At 40.4% G+C, this 16,069-nt stretch overlaps 1 protein-coding gene across 3 annotated transcripts in view; it reads right to left on the reverse strand.

The window, feature by feature from the left end:
• Nucleotides 1–1,420: 1,420 nt before the first annotated feature.
• SIAH1 (siah E3 ubiquitin protein ligase 1) overlaps nt 1,421–16,069 on the reverse strand; it is a 29,559-nt gene continuing 14,910 nt past the window's right edge. For 2 of the 3 annotated variants that reach the window (XM_045806731.2, XM_045806732.2), the window contains exon 2: nt 1,421–3,202. In XM_045806731.2, coding sequence (XP_045662687.1) covers nt 2,352–3,200 — 849 coding nt within the window. In that variant the 5' untranslated portion in view covers nt 3,201–3,202 and the 3' untranslated portion in view covers nt 1,421–2,351. Of the gene's footprint in view, nt 3,203–5,508; nt 6,138–16,069 lie in introns of those variants that run through there. The other variant, XM_045806730.2, reaches the window with a different exon arrangement.

Below are 16,069 nucleotides of genomic sequence, written 5' to 3' on the forward strand. Positions count from 1 at the left end.
CTGGACAAAGCAGTATCTTAACATCAGGAAAACTGGCTAAAATTCTAGTCAATCCTCACTACAGTTTCCCGAAACTGTCTTTCCAAGATTATTCAAGTTACGTGAGGGCAAGAGGCAGTTACAAAATGAACGATTCCCAGGTAAGTGAGAGGCACAAGCAGATACACAAAGGACTCGAAAAATCAAAGTGCCCCAGTCACCTCCGAATGGCCCGAGCTCGAGACCCCGTGTGCGCTCTTCTAACCTCCACGCCCCGCACCGAGCGTACACGATCCTAACCCAAGAAACGCTTTAAGATATTGTAAAAACAGAATGATACACCTTCATAGAAGTATTCAGTGCATCAAACGTAAGGGGGGGCTGCTTTTCTAAACACACGTGCTAACAGGACAGACCGAGATACACGTTGTGGCTGACCTAGTCCCTTTCACCACAAAACTGGCTACACAGGCAGGGGACGGCCAACCCCAGCCGTGCTGCTTAGGCAGGGGGAGAGATACACGATCTTCACTCTGTAAGTGGTTAAGAGAAGTGAACTCTGTCATCCGGCACTGCTGGTGGGCTAAGGGGGCAGTCCAAATCAATTCTACCTGACTGTCTAAGTTTAGTGTAGCCGTAAGAGCCACACGAGTAAAATGATCTTCGGTCATTCAGAAGGCCATTTCAGAATCTTGTTAGGTGCCTCGGGGGAACTAGCAACAGTTCCCAGTATGGTGCTGGTTAAAGGCGTAATAATGGCAGCTAACATTTGTTGGGTGCTTATTAGGTGCAAAGCACTGTTCCAGGTAACTTACTGGTATCCCATCTAACCCCATTAACTAACCCTATTTTCCACATTAGGAAACTGGGGCCCAAGCTCCCAGAGCTGGTAAGTAGGCTAGAGCTACAACCGGCACACAGGCCTCTGGAAGGCTGCCGCAGGGCCCAGGCTCATCACCATCAGGCTATGAAATACTAAACTCATTCTTACTGTTGGGTTGGTTTTTTTTTTTAAGGGGAAAAAGTGATCAGCATTTTAACTTAGTCTAACAGAGTTGTGAGAATAAAAATGTCAGCAAGAGAGAAGAAATCAAGACTATAAACGGAGACCATATACCCATTCTTTTGCTTAGAATAAACCTATCACACTTCAAAATAAAGCACACTTTTCAGTTACAAAGTACAGAACTGAACAGGAAAATAACTTTGGATTTTAATCAAACTTAGAGCTAAAGCAGACACATAAAAGTTTTTAATTTGCCAGATATTCTTTTAATGAGAATTATAAAAGACCAAAAACATTTTTTGCAAACTGCCGTTTTTTAAACAAATGATTTGCTTTTGATTACAAATACTGTGTAAGACGATGCCTTCTTCTGCAAAAACCAATAAATACAAGAACAAATTTTAAACATGTGATTTGTCCAAGATATTCGGAAGGAAAAAAAAAAGCCTGATTTTTTTTTCCCAGTATTAAAAAAAAAAATCAGTATTCCCTAACCTTTCAAAGAATAAGTTCAAAGGTATGACCCAGCTGGAGAAAAAGAGACAGACAGACAGACAGAGACCATCTTACAGCTGCTTTAAATAGCTTCTGATAATTCTGCTGTTACCCTTCCTTTCTGGAACTCGTATCTTCTCAAAAGAGTTGAATGTAAAATACTTCTAATGAGCTGATTAATGGGGGAAAAGAAAATACGTACTGAACACATATGTATAAACTTTACCATCAACAATTATGCATATCAAAAAGACACTAACTTTAAAAAGGTACAAAAAAAAGTGAGGAAAAACCTGAATTACAGAAAAGAAAGTCAAATTTATTTAATGAAAAACTAGAATTAATAAAAATTAGCAAATACACACACAAAAAAAATATACACACACAGCAGCACTATGTATTGACTCACAAAGGGGGAAAGCAGTGGTCCAAGACCACTCAACATGGCTTGTCGGTTAAAGGGAAAAAAAAAAAAAAAAACCGCACGCGCGCACGCACACACACACGCACACACACACAACTCGCGGGCACACACACAAAACAAAAACCCAGTATTTTTCAACAGTACACTCAATCTACAACACAAATTCAGAATTATTTTACAATGCTTCCTTTCTTAATACAAAAGATGCCCATCTTGGGTGTATATATATATTTTTTCAGTGGTTTACTGTTGACTTATTTTTAAATATATTAGTGTTACTACATGCAACTGGTTCCTGTATTTAACAGCCTTTCCTTTTATTTATCTTCATGTGTCTAGCTTCCACCTACCAAAAGTTTCAGGTTGAGAGGCAGATGGGTGCCTTATTCTCTGTGAAATTGAATGCAATGGTTTTAAACACTGGCCAGAAAATGTTTGATTGCCATTTCAACACATGGAAATAGTTACATTGATGCCTAAATTGCCATTTTCTGCAAAAAGCTGTGCAATGCTGGTGTCGAAGACTAGGCAGTCACTATTCATAATGGCTGTGGCGATTCCCTCGTGAATGGAGCGTGGAGTCGCTTCCCAAGTCAATCGCCGCCTATGACCATTTAGCTCAAGTCGATAAGCAAAATTTTCAGCTTGCTTGCGTGTTCCTATCAGCTGGACAATTGCAAAGAACTGCTGGTGACCATCGTACTTTTCCTGTTTCTCCAAGACTAACATGAAGTGAAAGCCAAAACAGGACTGCATCATCACCCAGTCCACGGCACCAGGGAGATTAATGTCTGTAGCCAGGAAAACGATATCCTCTCCCTGCAGGGTCGTAATGGACTTGTGCTGATGCATCAGATGGGGCATCACAGCATCCAGAGAGCCTTGCCATTTACAGGAAGCACCAGGGCACGGACACGAGTAAGGCCTAAACTCACAGAGCTCTTCGTGGTCTGCTTTTTCTGTGTGTGGCAAAGTTATTTCACATCCAGAAGAGGCATATTTACAAGGGAAAAGTACGGAATTGGCCACTTTCTCCATAGCCAAGTTGCGAATGGATCCCAGAGGGCCCCGGCAGGTCGGACAACATGTGAGCTTTGGGCGACAGTTGCTACAAACAAGGTGGCCACTCTGACACTGAAGAATGGGTGGTAACACATAGTCAAAGCAGACCGGACACTCAAAAAGACTCGCCAGGTCATTGTTGGACGCAGTAGTGCCGGTCAGGGCAGGCACTCTCTGGGACGGCGTACACTTCGAGGTTCCAGTAGGTAAAGCTGTTGCAGTCTGGCGGCTCATTTCTGTAACAAGAACATAAATAAAAATAAAAGGAGGCAGGAGAAAAAGAATTACAACTATCACTTGTTTTATAAGTAACGCTTACATGCCAGAAATACTTCAGTTTCATGCAAACTGTACTGTGAGCAAAAGAATAAAGGATTTACAAAACCATAAATTACACAAATCACGCCTTTTGATTATAAGGAGTTGTATACCAGACAAAATCTCTTTTATCAAAATGTTCCAGAACACATGTAGAATTCCCTTTCTTAAAAAAATATTAAAAATCCCCCGGATGAACTGGACGACAAGGTATAAATATGCTGAAACAGAAACCGGACCATCAACAACGCAGGAAAGCCTGTAAGTAGCTTACGTGCAATCAAACCCGTTTTCGCTGAACCTCCCCTCCCTCTCTGCGTTCAATTCCCCTGCTCAGTCTCTTTCCTTCCCGTTCCGGGTCAGCTCCCAACAGTTCCAGGGGGTCACAAGCGATCACAGGATCACCAGGACACGAGCTTCGATTAACTCCACGTAATGGTGAACAGCAGTCTGCTTTAGACGTACATTCAGGGAATGGAGGGGGTCACCAGGGGAAGGGTCTGCTGCCATCCCATCATCCATCTTCATCTAGTAAGCCTTTCCCTAGAATGTTAACATCAGCTATGTAATAATCTTATTTCCTACTAATCAGTACCCCCCACCTCAAAAGTGGGAGGAAGAGAAAAGAAATGGAGGGCCATCTTCAAAAGTTCTTAGTCTGGTACTTAGAGAAAGTACATCTTTCCATTCTACTTCCATTCCACAATTCAAATCAGATGTAATTTGCAAAGGGAAAGAAGAGCCAGAAAAGAAGGTAAATAAAGAATAAAGATAAAGCACCAGAGACACACACACAACACTGGGCACAGTATAGTGAACAGGTTAAGAATTCCTTATACCCTAGGGTTCACCGGTGCTGCTGAAGCATTCATCAGCACAGTAATAAATATTATTTAAGAGATAAATGTCACCTGGAAGAAATGACAACAATGTAACTAACTGGTCAGGCTAAATGAAAGATAAAGCAAACACCTTTCCCAGGGAACTACCTTTGCTAGGATATGACAGGCCATATTTGTCTCGGGGGTAACAAAAGATCATCAGTCTACTAATGTCCTAGGAATGTATTCTCAATAACTATTATATAAGCCATATTTCTAACGAAACTAAAATTTAATGCCTCACATTTAATGCTTTCTCAATTATAATATTCTGTTGCGAAGAATGTGACTTTGAAACTGGCTACCAATGTGACCATATAAATGCAATCTGCGTTCTAGATTACTCAAGTAATCAAGTTCTAGATAACACCTCAAGTGAGGATTGAAGGTACCAAAAAAAAAAAAAAAGATCAATTTCACTGTCAACTAAAGTTAATACTCTACAATTCAAGAGTTTACAAAAGTACAGAATTCCACCATACTGTGGTTTATCACATGGACTTAGGGACAACAGGAACCGATTCTCATCATCTGAAATACTGTATTAACCCAGGTGTCAGATTCCTTGTGCATATGATGATCCACTCATTTTCCATCACTTGGAAACAATGGGCTTATTAGCATTATTACCAAAATGCCCCATATATACGCTGTATACCTGTTTCATGTTCCATTTTATACTGTTCACTTATGTGAGCAATATTAGAATTGGAAAGTGGTTTCCTGAGCACAAAACAGTCTAAACCACCAAAGCCTTTTCAAATCACTAAACCAAAAGAAGCTAATCACATCAAGGGGCAGTAAACTCAGTTCGTATTCAACATAATAGAACTAGGAAAATATAAGCAAGAAAAACACTATCATTTCATTTCCTAACCTAGCAAAGGGCTGTACACTGATCATCAATCATTCAGGCTTATGTTATAATATATCTTTATTACTTTCCCAAACACTGTAGAAAAGCACAATTTAAATCCCTATCTAAAGACTGAGAACAAGTGAAATGAGGCCGGTATTTCTTGTGAACCGAGGTATTACAGGGCAGCAGCTGCTAAAACCTCCCAAAGCTCCGAAAGTGGAACCCAGCTCCGTCTTCAAAAAGAACCCCAACTGCACAGCAGCCCTGCAGTAGGAACCAACGACTCGAGTGTCTTTAGACAACCCCGCAGGAGTGATGACGTAACCTGAAGCTTGATTTAAACAGAAAAGTACAGCAGATCAAAAGAAAACAGCACTGCAAATTTCGGCTCAATTACACTGCAGCCACTCCCTGATCCAGATTCCACGGGCTCACAACTTTCCCGTTTCACAGTTTAAGCAACCCAGTCTCTTAATGTCAATACCTTTTCTCTTCCTTGTCCCAGCTGCTGGTAAACATGTGAGCAAGACGCCCCTCCAGGAGTAGAGAAAAGGTAAGGGAGACTTCCCGGTCATGAGAAGTCAGATAGCTCATAGCCTTTCCCCCAGGAGCAAATACGATTTTTAACAGAGGCCCCTCCTGGACACCTTCTGTTCCTAAGCATGTCCGAGTTCAAGTTTTCAAGAGGCGAAGGTAAGTGCCCCGCTCTGTAACATTCCATTCACTCCTCCGAAACACCGGCTACCGCAGCAGCAGAGAAATGAAGCCTCTCCCGTCCCAACAGGACTCGACCGCTCCTCCCTGCGAGCTCCAATTCGCCTGCGTTTCCAAAAATGGGCGCCATCACTGAGCTGTCCTCCGCTGGGCCCTAAACCGTCTGTCTTGGAAGTTTGTCTTTCCCACATTCGTTAGCTAGCCAGCTTGGGTAAAGGACAGGGCTGTGGCGTGCGAAGAGGCTGGAGTAAGCGCGCCCTCGGAGCCAGCTCTGGAGCTACTACAGGGTCCGGCCAGCCGGGAGAGCCACGCGGAGCCCAGGGCTGGGGCCTGGCCGCTGCTGGGAAAGCCTGCTCCAGCCCGCAGTGCCAGCCGGCCCCAGGCTCGCGGCGCCCAGCCGCAGCTAGCGTGGGGCGGGGCTGGCTGGGCGGGACCCGCAGGGGAGGGGCTGGCTGGGCGGGGCCCGCAGGGGAGGGGCTCACGCTGTGGGCACGCCCGCAAGCTCCGCCCTCCCAGCCCAGGACGGCTCCAAGGCACCGCGCGCGCGCGGCGCAATCCAACCCTACCCTCGATCCCCAGGGACACTGTGACCTCAGCATTTCCACAAGCTTACATTTAGGTCGAAACATGCCTTCCTATAGAACAAAACAGATACTGGCAATTTTGTATGATTTCAACCTAAGGCCTACACAGAGCATATGGGACATATATAGTGCTCTTCTCCTGGTTAACCGTGCGAACATAGGGTAAATGCACTCTCTACTTCATCCACTATTTACCGGGCGTCAACTACCATATTTCCTCAATTCTAACTCACTCTCCTCTTCTACCCCTGCTGGCACCATACCTGAAACTCCTCTTCCTTCAAAAAGACTGCAGTGAGAGTAGTAAACACACATAACCATATTAAACTCCTTCAAACAGATTATATTCTCTACCCACTCTGGGAAAACCATCTTAAATGGCCTCATTAAACAGAGAAGCTTGTTTTGTTTTTAAGGAAGCATTACCCGTGCCCCAATAAAGTGCTGGGCCTCAGATTTGCACTGCGTCAGTAGTACACTCGGCGGTTTAACCTGTCATTACATCACGCTTATAGGGCAGCCTTTAAACACAGCAGGAGCTGGTAGTGGGAGTGAAGCCAGGGCAGTAAGTTGTAGATTACCCACTTTCCACATCAAATTTTAATTCTAATCACTTCGCAACCCTACTAATAGTGTGTTCAAACACTTCAACCTCATGTTAATATTAGGCTACACAAAACATCATTAGGAATATAAATATAGAAATTAGATAAAGTGTTCACTGACAAATATAAATTATTATTACCTACATTTTTATTTTCTAATACATATACATTCTAGAGAGGTCTCAGGTTTCTAGGGCAGGAGACGTCAAATGTTTTAGGCAGGGAAACTCTTTCCAAAGTTTAAACTGAACCCAAATGTATAAAACAAGTCAAAGGGAAGGAATGATTCTGAGAAAACACAAAAATCATTTTTCCCAAACTTCCAAAGGATCTGTTACAGAGCCTTATAACACCATCTGAAAACCATTAACCTACAGACAAACCTCTCAACAAGTGAGTCAGGACAATAAAAGTGGAGGCATTCCGGAGTCACCTACCCAAAGCTGGATTCAAACCCTGTCTTCACCACCTGTTCAGCCATAAAACTGGGACATTATTTCCAGCCTCACATAGCTTTTGCCTGGATTAAGGGAGATGGGTAATTTATTTATACCACAGATGGTACATACTCCAAAATATGTATTCGCCTGACGCCTCCAGAACTTTCTTGCCTTGCTTGAGGTCATCTACTAGTGAAAGACCTAGAACATGTGGGTTCCAAAAGATACTTTGAGTTTGTAAAGGTGATCAAACATGTCTGCCAAAGATCAACTGCCATAACTAATTTTTAGCACAATAAACCTTAATAAATTTCTTAGCTAGGTAGAATATTTACACTGGTTTTACAAGAGCTTAAAATCTCACAAAAATTACATTATACTAAGACAAGCCCATAGAATAGAAAGTTAACAAAAATCCAAAATTTAGGGAGACTGACCTATTACCTATACTTTCTAAAGCCTACATCTGAGCCCAGTTTGGTATTAAGTTTAAATAGACTTTAATCTACATCAAAACATTTTCTAATCAGCCTTTAATGCTCCCAGTAATTTCAGAGCCTTTAATCATTGCTTTGTCATAGTGACATACAGTAAAAGTGGATGGACTTAAATTTTATTCTTGATTTCATGTGGGAACCTTAGTTTCTTTTTATAAAGGACTGATGAACAATTTCTCTGATTAATCATACCTCATGCCTAGTAATATACAACAACAATTTTTTGAACTTTACAAAATGTTACTATGGCAGGCAAATAATGCGCCCCTCAAAGATGTCTGCATCCTTAATGCTTGCCACTGAGCCTGTGAAAATGTTACAGCAGCAACAGGAAGCTAATACTTACAAAATAAAGGTTTAAAATGGAGAAATGTAGTCACGTGCAAAAAGGATCACAGTGTACTGTAAAGCAAGTTACAAACAACATACACAGGAGCTACAGGCTCGGGCATGATATAGATGTGTCATTTTTAGCAATTTTTTTCTTCAAAGGGGACAATAAATAAACTGCTTTATCAAGATTAGTCTGATTGAGAGTTGTGAAAACAACTGTCAAAATAAGAAGTGAAATTTGCAAAAAAGACAGGATGCAAATATCACCAGCGCTCTTTTACTTCTCCAAAGATCATTCCTAGGACTGATACAATATTCACTGTAAAATAAAGTACAGGTTCAGATTATGAATTTGTTCTATTAGGAATCAATGGGTTAAATAAAACTCCTTCATTCAAAACATTTAAGGGCCTTCATCCTTTTCGTTAACTCTTTTGCAAAAGAGGTACTTTCTACATTTGACACTGTGAAGGGTATTATGCAGAAAATGTTTGTTACATTAAAAAATCATTTCTATTTTAATATTTACTTCTCACACGCTGACAAAATGAAATTTAATGCAAGTCTCCTTAAAAATTTAACAGCTTAAAATACCAAAAGTTAAAAAAAAAACTTCATTATAAAACAATAATGCTAAGAAAAAAAAAATTAAACAACCATTTTTAGTTTCCAAAACCATAGCAAAGTAATATGAAGAATTTAAATTGTATGTATTTTCCTAAAAGCTCTATTTTCCTGAAGATAATTTTGAAAACTCCGCTGCTCTAGAAGAGTTACTTATGCATCTAGTAAGACTGGTGATCTGAAATGGGGAAAGCCCGAGACAATAATCTGGTAAAATGATCTGCTGTAAAAACAGAAGTCTGAACAAAGGTGATAGCCCAGTAAATGAAGAGGAAAGTGCAAACCCCAATTCAAATGTGTAAAGAAATGTACACACGCCTTTTTAATGCAGAAATCACTCTATTTAGAGACTTCCACCCCAGGAAAGAAACAGCATTTACTGAATCAGAACCCACGAGGCACTATGCTAGATACTGAAGCATGGTAGCAGATGCAATGCAAAGTGGGAACGAGATGCCTGTGAGAGGTCTCCACAGAAAAGCAGCCGATATGTACCAGAGTTCAGAGGACAGATGAGGAGGCATTACACATGCTCTCTGGAGCCGCGGGGAAGAAGAGCGTGCCTTAAAAAAGAGAAATCCCAACATTTAAAGATTGAAGAGTTCACTGATGAGAGGCAGTGGCCCTGGACTGCAACAGTTCTCAAACTTGATGGTGACTACTAATCATCGAGGGATCGTATTAAAATAATGCAGGTTCTGTTTGAGAATCAGAGGTATTCTGAAGCTGGGCCTGAGATTCTGCATTTTTAACCCTAGATGTGGCCAACTGCTGGTTGCGACTCACAAGAGCAGCAAAAACGTGAACAACCGAGAAGGAAAGCAAAAGTGAGAGAAAAGCTGGAGGGCGGTATCTCAGAATTCAAGGGAAGGTACAGACTTAAGAAGATCCATAAACACTCACATGTATAAATATAAGAATTATGCTTTATTATATACTTACAGGGAACTTGTACTCTTTCTGTAATCAGAAAAAAATTAAAAGGCAACAAGCAGACATGCTTGAACATGCAAGAATTCATGAAATATATAGCACCCACGAACCCTTCTTGCTTGATTAAAAATCAAGCAATGGATCAAAATAAGTAATTTGGAAACGGTGATCTTGTAAAAGGTGCAAATAATTACATAAATAACAAAAAAATCTATGGTAACAAGTAGGAAAAATAATGGCACAGTCAACCATGTGAGTCTGCTGAGAGGTTAAGTATGATCATGCCTGGGGCTCCCAGATGGCTCAGTCGGTTAAGCAGCTGCCTTCGGCTCAGGTCATGATCCTGAGCTGCTGGGACTGAGCCCTGATCGGGCTCCCTGCTCAGCAGAGAGCCTACTTCTCTCTCTCCCTCTGCTGCTCCCCCTGCTTGTGTGCCCACTCATGGTAAAATCTTTAAAAAAAAAAAAAAGTATGATCATGCCTAACACGATCATGGGTTGGCATTAGAGAAGTTACTGGTGATCTCTGCAAAAGCAACCTTGGACATATGGCTGGTGTGTAAATCAGACCAAAGGAGACTGAATAGGATGCTGTGTTAACAAAAGCATGGCTGTGGAGAGGAGAGGCAAGTTAGTGGCTGAAAGGACCAGAGAAGTTGTCCGCTTGGTTCCTTTTATTCTTTTTTAAATGGGAGAGACCAGAATATAGTGAATGCTGATAAAGTCCAGAAAAGAGGGTAGTAATCCCAAGAAATGGAGCAATGTGATCAAATAAAATTCTTGGTGATGGGGGATTCAAAATTGAAGACAGAGTGACTAGACGTTTTTAGAAGAGATACTTTCTCCATGGTAAGAACAGAGAAGACAGAAGATATCTAGCTCAGGAAGTTGGAGGTTAAGAAAGTTTCAGTCTGAGAGTTTCCATTTTCTCAGCAAAGCCTCTGCATAGTCATCCTCTTTTGGTGGGGGGGGGGGGGGATAAAAAGAAGATGGTATCAGCACCAAGCCACGGCAGAGTGTTTTTTATGAATTAGTTGGGTCTTATTGGTAGGATATTGAGGATACAAATATGTATGTGTAAGTCATCACCTTAAGTCCCAAAAAGTCTCAACTGCCTTTCTTGAACGAAAGGAGAAATAATTTGCCATTAACATTAATATGTTCTCCAAACTTCTGGATCAGAACTCTAAAACTAGCTAGAATGGCTAACTTAACAGGCAATACCAAGTACTGAGAAGCACATAGAGCACTGGAACTCTCATACTTTGCTGGTGGGAATGCAAAACAGCACAACCATGTCTTCATCACTGCATTAAGTTTTGTTGGACAGCATGGTTCTATATCCCAATTCTATTTTACTAGCTATTACATGATATTTTTATTTCACATCAAATCTACAATTTATTAACATCAAGAAAAAACGTACTAACATCTCCCAAAACAAGGCAAGCCCATTTTTAACACGCTAATAGTAAAACTTCCCCTTTCTCACCTGCCAAGATAAAGATTATATGAAACTTCAAAACTGTGTCAAAACAATTATTTAAACCTAACTGCAACCATTCTGGTTTCATTTCTCACAATTCTAGCCATCCTTGGGATTAGGAGGGCACTTGTCGTGATGAGCACCGGGTGATGTATGGAACTGCTGAATCACTATATTGTACACCTGCAACTAATATCACACCGTATGTTAACTAGACTGGAATTACAATAAAAACTTTTTAAAAAAATAAGATAAATACCCATTTTTTCCCCTTGAATCCTTAATTATGATTCATTTTTTGGCACAGCCACCATACCTCAGGAAAGTTTTCAAGAAAGGACATAAGAGTCTCAATCTTGGCAGTCTGAAGCTCTCACAGAAACTGCACAAGTTTTCAATTCTGGTCACACCCCTTTCCCTGAGAACTATATAAATTCTGCTCATGATCTTTTGACATGTAATGATGGAAATGAAAATCTAATGCTATTTTTATTCTTATTCCTTTGCAGGTAACATTTTCCCCCTGCCTTGTCGGACTCTTTGTCTCTAAAAGAAATTTTCACCAGGGCATCTGGCTGGCAATTCGTGGAACATGCAACTCTTGATCTCAGGATTGTGAGTTCAGGCCCTGCCTCGGGTGTAAAGATTACTTAAAAATAAAATCTTAAAAAAAAAACTTTTTTTTCCACCCAAACATCTAAGTATATACCATCAGCACTTACTGAACAAAACAGTAGGTGAGTCTTTTCAATCCAATGATTCGTCTTTCACCTTTGTGGACTTCTCTTCTAATTATTCTTTGATCTTTCCCATCTACTGTTTCTTTTCTGCACATAATTCTGATACTGACCCTGCTGGATCTACCTTCCGGTAACACATTTTTTTCTCTTAATTTCAATCTTTGTTTTGCATTGCATTCCAAAAGAAATCAAGTTCTAATTCATGAATTTGGTTTTGCTAAAATTACCTTATGTCTTGATATAGTAAAGCATTTTTTAATTATGTAAATACCCTCAATCTCCAACAAGGGAATCGAGATTTTGGTGGCAGGAATGGCTGTTTCCCTGAAGCTGGAGTGGCTACATAAATTTGGATGACACCGCTCTTGTACTTCCTTAACCCCTCTACGTGAGTTTTCATATCTAATTGTCATGCCTCTCACTGAACTTGCCTGTTTGTTTTTGCTTTTGTTCTTGCTGCTATAGTCTCAAAGGGTCGCAGGGTCAGCAAGCTAAGTAGTAAAAAAGAGTAGTAAAAAAAGAGACCTTCCTCCATTATCATTAAAACAGCTGCTCCAAACATTTATTAAACACCTAGTATGTACCAGGTATTGTCCTCAAAGGTTTACATACACTGTAATTTCATTTCACCATTTCAGTGAGCTTCCAGGTTAGGCATCTATCCCCTACCTCACAGGTAAGAAACTAAGTTTGCAAAATAAATGTTCCAGATCATAGAACTAGTAAATAATGGAAGTTGGAGCTTATCTGATCAGGGCAGACTTAGAAGGGACCGGGGGGGGGGGGGGGGGGGGGGGGGCAAATGGCAACCTAGGCAAAGCAAACATACCAGATATTTTAAACTTGGATGAAAATCTTAACCAACTCTCATTTTCAGAAAAGAAAAATGATACAGATGGGGCGCCTGGGTGGCACAGCGGTTAAGCGTCTGCCTTCGGCTCAGGGCGTGATCCCGGCATTATGGGTTCGAGCCCCACATCAGGCTCTTCCGCTATGAGCCTGCTTCTTCCTCTCCCACTCCCCCTGCTTGTGTTCCCTCTCTCGCTGGCTGTCTCTATCTCTGTCAAATAAATAAAATCTTAAAAAAAAAAAAAAAAAGAAAAAGAAAAATGATACAGAAAACTTGCTAGATGTCATGTAACTTAGGTCAATGTTCTAACCTAGGCTGTTTAATTTCCTCTATCTATCTATCTATCTATCTATCTATCTATCTATCTCCCCCAACACAGGGCTTGACCTTAAAACCCTGAGAACAAGACCTGAGCTGAGATCAACAGTCAGACACTTAACCAACTGAGCCACCCAGGGGCCCCTTCCTCAATACTTTTAAGCAAATATGCTTTGGATATTTTATAATTCAACTTGAAAAATTAATCTTTTCTGAATTTAAGTTTAATGACCTTCAAAATAAAAATAAAAATGTAACTAAACTATCTTTTGCTTTCCCTCCCAATGCAAGAGGGATCTCTAATGTAGGCAGGGAAGATCAAAAAAGAAGAGAGATGATACCTAGTTAAATCCTGAACAAGTAAGCAGTTAATTAAAGTCAGCTCCTTAAGGTACCTTTCCTGATCACTTTATCTAAAGGCCAATGACCTTCCTAATTATCTTCACAATATCTGCCACCATTTGAAATTCTGACTATGAATTGTCTATTTTCTCCCCTATTCCCTCCCAACTACAACACCAACTTTTTACTCATAACTCAAGTTCTCAAACTCTTTTGTTATCAGGAACACTTTACACCAGCAGCTAGCAAACTACAACTGCAGGCCAGCTGCCAGTTTCTGGAAGTAGTTTTACTGAAACATAGTTATGCCCTTTCATTTACAAATGGCCTACTGACTGCCTTCGGAACTGAATAGCTAGCTGATCCTATGACTTCTAAACCCTTTAAACTTATGTGGCCATAGGGGGAAAAAATTCTTTACTGCTTGTACTTTTAAAAAATTATTGAGGACTCCAAAAGAACTTTTTGTCTATGTGGGTTATATGTACTGATATTTACTCTATTAGAAATTCAATCTAACAAATTTTTTAAGTATTTATTTTAAAATTACCATTACATTTACATTACATGTAAAAAATCCATGACATGTTAAATGTTTATGAAAAATATTTTCCATAATAGGGAGAAAAATGTCTGTGTTTCACATTTTTGCACATCTTTTTAATGTCTGATGCAATAAAATGCAATTGGACATTCATTACCTGCTTTTGCATTTAATTTGTTAAGATAGCACATGCCTCTGGAAAACTCCACTGTACTCTCATGTCTCATTATTGTGAAAAATATTTTTGACCCTCAAAGGGTCTTGAGAACTCCCAGGATCCCTGAACCATTAACTTTTGATTCAGAACTTCTGCACTGAGAAACTTTGTAAGAATAGACCTTGTTTGTTTTGCTCACTCTTGTGTCTCCAGCACCTAGGACAGTACCCAGCCCAGACCAGGTACTCAAGTATTTCTGAAAGGAATGACTAAATCAAGTGAAACAGCATGAAGGATTCCAAAGAGAAGGAACAGCATATGTATACAAGCAGAACTCACTTATCCCTGATGCCCCTTCAAGTAGAATGTATTTATTGTTGATATACACCTTAAAGGAGAATTCACAACTGAGATCTAGAATTTACTTTAAAATAACTGTGATCGGTGCTGATCTTTGACAAAGGAACAAAGGCAATGGAGAAAAGATAGCCTTTTCAACAAATGATGCTGAAACAACTCGAAATCCACATACAAAAAAAAAAAAAAAAAAAAGGAATTGAGACACAGATCTTACAGCCTTCACAAGAAATTAGCTCAAAATGGATCACTGACCTAAATGTAAACTCCTAAAAGACAATGGGAGAAAATCTAGGTGGCCTTGTGTTCAGCGAGGACTTTTCAAAAATACCATCAAATACATGAACCAGGAAAGAAACAACCGATAAGTTGGACTTAATTAAAATTAAAAACGTCTGCTCTGCAAAAGGCACTGTCATGAGAATGAGAAGACAAACCACAGATTGGGAGAAAATATTTGCAAAAGATTTCTCTGATAAAGGACTATTATCCAAAACACACAAAGAACTCTTGAAACTCAACAATAAAACTAACGACCCAACTTAAACCTTAACAGACACCTCCCCAAAGATATACAGATGGCAAATGAGCATATGAAAAGGTGCTCCACATCATCTGTCATCAAGGGAAATGCAAATTAAAACAAGAAGACACCACCACACATTTATTTGAACGGCCAAAATCCAGAACACGGACACCACCAAATGCTGGTGGGCACGTGGAGCAACAGGAACGCTCATTCATTGCTGGGGGAAATGCAAAACGGTACAGCCACTCTAAAAGGCAGTTTGGCAGTTTCTTACAAAACCAAACATACTGTAAGATCTAGCAATCATGCTGCTCAGTATTGACCCAAAGGAGCTGAAAACACGTCCACACGAAAACCTACACAGAGGTTATAAGTTTACAGCAGCTTCATTCATAATTGCCAAAATTTGGAAGCAACCAAGACGCTGTCCGCTGGTAGGTGAGTGGATAAATAAACTGGTACGACCAGACAGTGACTATTATTCAGCGCTAAAAAGAACTGAGCTACTACCAAGCCATGAAAAGACACAGAAGAACCTTCGATGAATATTACTAAGTGCAAGAAGCCCATCTGAAAAGGCTACATGCTGTATGATTCCAATTATAAGACATTCTGGAACAGGTAAAACTATGGAGACGGCGAAAAGATCAGAGCTTGCCAGACGTCTGGGAGAGGGAGGAATGAATGGGTGCAGCACAGAGGACTTTCAGGGCAATGAAGCTGTTCTTCTGTACACTATAATGGTGGATACACAGCACTCATCATGCATTTGTCAGAACTCCTAATGTACAACACCAAGACTGAACCACAATGTAAAGCATGGACTTCGGGTGATAATGATGTGTCAATGCAGGTACATCAAACTGTAATAAACGTACTACTCTGGTGGAGAACTACTGACAATGGGGGAGCTATGCGTGACTGGGGGCAAGGCGAATATGGGAAATCTCCACACCTTCTATTCAATTTTGCTACTGAATCTAAAACTGTTCT

Source organism: Ursus americanus, chromosome 21, assembly GCF_024610735.1.
Source record: "Ursus americanus isolate L20-20 chromosome 21, mUrsAme1.1.p, whole genome shotgun sequence".
Lineage (NCBI taxonomy): Eukaryota > Metazoa > Chordata > Mammalia > Carnivora > Ursidae > Ursus > Ursus americanus.